A 6,338-nucleotide genomic window follows, 5' to 3' on the forward strand; every position below is an offset into this window, starting at 1 on the left:
CGTGGGCACGCCAAACTGAATGCAAAATAGCCATAGTAACTGTTACCAACGCTCGGGTACGAGGTCGAGACTAAGCCCACGACAATCACACGTGTGCTCGCACTTTTCTGAGAGTTTGAAACAGAAACTCATCGATCGATATCGCGAACAAGAAAGTCCGAGGCTGACGTGTGTTTGTAGTTTTCGATCTTCTTATTTTCAGTAGCTTCGCAGATTCTTGAGTAGTCTTATTATCCAAATCTTTCACCATGCAGTCGTTGTGCCTATATGCTGTGGCATTAGCCATCGCAGCAACTCTGTTAGTCTCTGTGGATGCCAAGCTGAAGGAGGGAGACTGCGAAGGTTGGTGCTTTGTTGTACATTTCTGGAGTCTTCTCTCCGTGCCATTCTTGTTGATCTTGACCACTCAGTCAAAGTTAATATTATTGGATAGGTATGTGCTGGGAATGTACGCGTGAGGTTATGCTGTCGGTTCGGTACTGTTCGCTCCTGTTCTCCCTCCCGGAGTGAATGGAGTCTGCTGGAATTTTTTTGTAGTTCTTCTTGCTGTCTACATGGACAGCAGTATTATTATTAAAGGTCGTAAATGCACATGAAGTCATGATGCACATTCAAAGTTCAGCTTTCTAGCATGAAAGCGGCTATGATGTGTGACGCGTACATGTAGACCTACCATTAGGGGTCTCTATTTACACTATTGCCTTAGTATTGGTATTTCTGAATAGGAGTCCTTGTAGGCAACATCAGAAAAAAAATTTCAAAGTTGAATCATGTAGAGTTGCTACCCTAAGTCTCTTACTGATCAACGTGGAAGTGGGTTCTGTTCCTCTATGGAAAAGTAACACTTACTAGTAGATTGCCCTGGCTGGCTAGAGTGAGACTGGCCTACAAGGCAGGTTCTGCTGATCTTAGCCCTGAGTGAACCGCCGAGCATTCTAATAGTACATGACAAATACTGTAGACCGTGTGCCGACTTGAAGAACGTGAAGCCCAAGATTCGGCAGAAATGGTAGTGTGGGCAGTTTTTGCAATAAGTACGTAATAATGCGTACATATGATCCAGTACGCTGTTCCCACAGGATACTGCGATTCCGCAGACGCACAATTTTCCGTGTGACTCTTTCACCCACCTCGCACCAGTCAGGGATCCTTTGCTGCACACTGCAGTTCTGTCTAGTGGCTACACAGCATGTGTACAGCTGTAGATTACATGCACATGATGGGCAGCAGCTTTCAGTGCCCCAATGGTGGATTTCCGAGAACATTGCGGTGATTTTGTCAAAGCTCGGTGTTTTATGAAACAAACAAAAAACACAGATTTTAGTACAGCTGTCGGATTCTACGGGAACAGGATAAGAGCGCAGCTGGATTGCTGAAAAATAATAACACCCGGTCCCCGGCTAGGCCCTTGGGTACGCGACTCTACTGTATGTAACATCTCTTTGAACAATCTGCCTAAAAGTGTATACTGCGAATTCATGCTTTTCAAAGAACGCTGTAGTGCTCATGCTCATCAGCTTCTTCATGCATCATTGGATTCATCATCTTGTTGGTATCCGGCTCTGGGTCGTCCATAGAATAACGTCCTTCCAGCATACTCATTATCTCCATGGAAATAATCGGTGCAGACCCCGAAGTTTATGGCCCAAACCATCACAATCAGTTGGCATGTCATATGGGTCTGATTTAGGACCTGAGCTTGTGACAACTCCACAGAGACAGAGGAGTTTTTTTCAGTTTCCTCTCCTTTTCTAAGGATTTGTGAACTCCAATGCAGGGCCACTTACACATTGCACATTCTGGACAATCATACCTTTCTCTCCTTGTAGCCTGTGTGGCTGCTTGCAGCAGATATATTTGGGGACATTTGTGAGTGTCTATTTCGATCTCTCCTGTCTGTGTCTATGCAGTATGTATCAAGTTTACGCAGAAATTCTACGACGGTCTGACATCTGATGAGCGTAGTACCCCAGCCACCATTGAGGCGAAATTCAGGGAGGTCTGCGCCAAGGCCAAGAAGCGCGAGAACAGATTCTGCTACTATGTCGGAGGTACCGAAGATGCTGCCACCGGAATCCTAGGAGAGATCTCCAAGCCGCTCAGCTTCGGCAAGCCCGTGGAGAAGATCTGTGAAGGCCTGAAAAAGAAGGATGCTCAGATCTGCGACCTTAGATATGGTACGTACTATAGCTCCCTGTAACTCTACAGGATAGTGTTTTTACGGTGAAGTTAGGGTCGTCAGTTGTAACACCTTGTTTCACGATGAGCAATCAGCAGGCAGCATAATGACACGGAACCGGGGAAAAAAGCCCTTGTATGCGTATGCAAGGCAATTTGCTTATACTAGTATCGGCCTGAGGGTGCTGCATCAAAGTGATGCTGTACTCATGGATCACACACACACACACTACAGAACATCGTGTTGTGTAGTATGTGGAGAACAGGCAATGTGACAGTCAGATGCATGCTAGTTTGCACAGTGCAAAATGCAATACTACATTATATTGCAATTTACTCGTGATTGGAGAAAGGTTGAATGCGCTCTATAATGGTCATTCACGAATTCGGGTGTCTTCTGCAATGTGTGCGTGTATGTGTGCGTGCTGTCGCTGTTGTCATTGTGGACGCGCTCTCCTTCCTATCACAGAGAAGCAAATTGACTTGAAAACGGTCGACCTGAAGAAACTGCGCGTGCGTGACCTGAAGAAGATCTTGAACGACTGGGATGAGGACTGCCGTGGATGTGCCGAGAAGAGTGACTTCATTGCACGCATTGAACAGCTCAAGTCTAAGCACACCGAACTATAAATCAACCTCCGCTGCTAATATTGAGGCCGCTCATCTTTTTTGTTGTTGTCTGGGACGACATTATTCGTATTATATCTTTCAGGGGAATGCTTGACGCCACACTGGCTTCACTCTTCTTTTTTCCTTGTTGACGCCCTCCCCGACTGCCTGAAGCATGAAACCATATCGCCAGTAGTTCTTATTTAAGTTAAAAGATCACATCCAACTATGCTTTGTCTGCCACCCTGAGTGTGTGCTTCATTTCACCGCACCGGGCCGCCCTATATGAGTATATGGCCTTGTGTATCGGTGGGGCCGGTGAGGCTCTCTTCATGACCGGTCTCTGTACAATGCATTTGGCCATGACAGAATGAGGTGTGTATGTGTGGGGTAGGGGGGGGGGGGGGGGGGGGGAGAAACCAAAGTGCTAATGCACTGTGAAGTAAAGGTGCAGTCCAACCATGCTAGTATTAATACTGTCTCACGTTTAGAGAGGGAGAAGCAGAAACTAATAATTGATATTGTGCCAATACACTGCCGGGGAAGCAAGGAATAGGATGCAGGCCAGAAATAATGTCAATTGTATCACATCACGAGAGTTAGACCCCGAAACCCATGAATGCGTCAATGCACTGCGAGGTAAATGTGTGGGAAGCGCAGGCAACGCATATCATACTTATGTCACTGTTATTGTTACCGGTGTCAGTTTCCCTCTGATCTGAGTCCTATTTCGCACTTCTTTGAAAAGAAGTGTGACACTGACGGGACTCTGAGGGAAAGAGCTGTCTAACTAATTACTTGTCATGGTCGGTCAGTACTGTTACAGCCTATTACCTGATTACAGGCGCCGCATCCCTCAGTTGATGAGCATGAGAAGTGTGAACTACAGTAAAACCTGTAACTAAAGACCAACGACTACGTGACTAGAGTCCCCAGAGACCAGCCTGGCACTAAAGACCACTTAGCCAGGCACAGACGGTCTCACACTTCATGGTTGTGTGGTGCAAACCTCTAACTAATGACCACCTGCCACTAAAGATTCTCAGATTCTCAATTCTCAGATTTTATTTGAGTTTTATTCCTTCTATTCAGTTTCAGTATTCTATTTTGGCTTGGAGAGACTTGCATGATAGGTATCCATTTACCTCTGGAGAAACCGTAAATAAACAATACAGTACAAAGACCGCTTTCTCTGGCCCCAAGGGGTGGTCGTAGTCACAGGTTTTACTGTATAACCGCTTGAAGGAGAACTAATGGCAATGACAGAATATTATGAGGTTTTGGGTTCTCCATCATGCGACACAAGAAATATCCTCGGGCTTGCAGCCTTGCTTCACAGTGCACTAGCACATTACCTTCTGCTGCTCCTCTTGATGTGAAACACTTCACATTTTGTCGGTCTGCAGTCTGCACCCTCACTTCACATTGCATTAATTTTATTAGCGCATTGGTGTCTGCCCCCCCCCCCCCCCCCCACACACACACCCTCTACAGATGTGACACAATTCACATCTTTTTGGCGAACCACCATATAACAGTTAGATCTCTCCTCTCGGTGTCTTTCACAGCTTCATTTTTCATTTGCCTGTGCAAATGGCAAGTGCCAATACTTTGCCGGAAAGTTGTTGGAACTGTGTGGTTCAGACTTGTTCGGTGCTGTGGGAATGGGTGGCTCCACCCAAGTATTCCTTCTGTGGATGAACCTGCAAGCCTCAAGACTTCTACAAAATTGACCGAATCACCAAGGTAGTCAGTTCTGTGAGGCACTTGTTGTACAAAAGGTGAAAATTGAAGCATTTCCAAAAGTTTGAGGGAGTTGCATGGGAGAATTAGCCACTTCCCCATATTTATCACATGATTATCATTTATCACCTTTGCGATAATTATGGTGATCAGTTTGTCCTGAACCTGCACTGTATGATGACGGGCGGTTTACCATATGATCCATGATCGGACCTCAGCACTGTGACTTGAACAAATTCGCCTTGGGATTGGTTTTATACAGCATAGATCGAGATGCAGAGTCATACACTCTGATACCCTTGCTACTGCACTCACGCAATATCATAATTACCGTATGTCCTGATAGGTATAGGGAACAGCCCAAGCACAGAAGGAGGCTGCTCCAAAACCGCGGTGGAAGGGGGGGGGGGAGAGGGGCAGTGCAACCGCCTGTGCCGCTTTTGCTAACTAAACCCCGGCTCTATCATTGGGTCCTGTACGATGCGCGAGCCCAGGGCCACTCTCTGCACATTAATTCCTCACACGCAGCAGCATAGGCATACTGATGCGAACAGTTCTTGTAGCACTGTATAAGGGGCCATCCGTAAATACCGATATTTATTTAGAAACGAAAACTAGTCGTTTCTCTTCAACCCCCCTCCCCCCTCCCTCAGAAACGAACACATACAAACGATGCATAGCATCGATATTTTTTCTTTTCTTTTCTGGACGTGCCCACACATACAAACTGTGCATCGATATTTTTCGAGAAACGAACAGGCGCTAAACCCCCTCCCCCCTAAACGACTAGATTTCGTTTCTAAATAAATATCTATATTTACGGATGGCCTCTACTGGTACATCAAGATCATAAAACTAATACAACAGCTCCAGGGTGATGCAATCATCCCAGCATAGACTCTATCGGCGGTCCTTTTCCAGACAAGAAATTAAGATGGGGTTCCCTCAGTGGTGGGTCAAGTTATTCTTGACAGTACATGTGCAGTAGAGTCACTGGCCCAAGAACGTTGCCACGGTTTCCAAGCCCCGAGTCACTGTCACGGTTGTTGTTAGTACTTCAGTAATATGCCAGGCAGGACGTTATTGGGCTCCATGGTGTTTGGCATGCAACTCTACTGTGGTACATACACCCCCCCACCGTTTTTTCTGTCACGGATCAGCATTGTGTAACTGCCATGGGCATTAGCCGCATGACTGGGATTTCAGGTGGTTCGACCAAATGGGGTACTCGACCAGAAATGGGCATTACCGGTGTTGACGAAAAGTCGAAAAGAAGAAGAAGAAAAACAGTTTCCACGAATTGGGTGGGTTAACTCTTTTCCAAGTAAGGTCCTGCCATAACCGGACCGGGCGCTATGGCGACATGCTTATCCGCATGGTTGCAGCCTGCCTGAAGTTGCCTCACCATAAGTTTATCTTGGTTACGCCATGTTGCAGGGCTGGGTGCAGTGCAGTGACCATGCTTTTCCACGTGCCAGAACAACAAGACGTATGTAATCAAGAGTGGGGAGTTGCGGACGCACGTTATGCACGCGTACTCTGCTTGATCCTGAAGGGGTAGCAAATATTAATTGGGCAATCTAGTAGTATGCCATGAATATGATCAAGAGTACATGGGGGTTATGTACTCTTGATATGATGGATTCATGCATATCGCAGTGCGTTACTCACATCATGCATGATGCAAGGATGACGGCGTGTTTGAGTCATGGTTCTTTACTTCCTTCTCCAAATATTGCCAAAATATTGGGGATCCACCTCTCCACGGCCACCACAGTCAGTACAGTGTATGTAGATCTACCATGTGC

At 46.3% G+C, this 6,338-nt stretch overlaps 1 protein-coding gene across 1 annotated transcript; it reads left to right on the forward strand.

Annotated features, from left to right (window-relative positions):
• The first annotated feature begins 118 nt into the window (after positions 1-118).
• On the forward strand, positions 119-3,018 carry LOC135808816 (mesencephalic astrocyte-derived neurotrophic factor homolog). Its single transcript, XM_065322041.1, has 3 exons — positions 119-342; positions 1,911-2,177; positions 2,648-3,018. The coding sequence occupies exons 1-3, from the start codon at positions 249-251 to the stop codon at positions 2,806-2,808; spliced, it is 522 nt and encodes a 173-aa protein (XP_065178113.1). The 5' UTR covers positions 119-248; the 3' UTR covers positions 2,809-3,018.
• The last annotated feature ends 3,320 nt before the right edge of the window (positions 3,019-6,338 follow it).

This window comes from Sycon ciliatum, chromosome 2 (genome assembly GCF_964019385.1).
Source record: "Sycon ciliatum chromosome 2, ocSycCili1.1, whole genome shotgun sequence".
Lineage (NCBI taxonomy): Eukaryota > Metazoa > Porifera > Calcarea > Leucosolenida > Sycettidae > Sycon > Sycon ciliatum.

What these genes read in the sequence shown, in the direction of transcription:
- LOC135808816 (XM_065322041.1), top strand. Translation starts at nt 249, where the DNA reads ATGCAGTCGTTGTGCCTATATGCTGTGGCATTAGCCATCGCAGCAACT. An exon ending in GAAGGAGGGAGACTGCGAAG is followed by an intron (nt 343 to 1,910) that starts GTTGGTGCTTTG and finishes GTGTCTATGCAG; the next exon opens with TATGTATCAAGTTTACGCAG. An exon ending in GATCTGCGACCTTAGATATG is followed by an intron (nt 2,178 to 2,647) that starts GTACGTACTATA and finishes TTCCTATCACAG; the next exon opens with AGAAGCAAATTGACTTGAAA.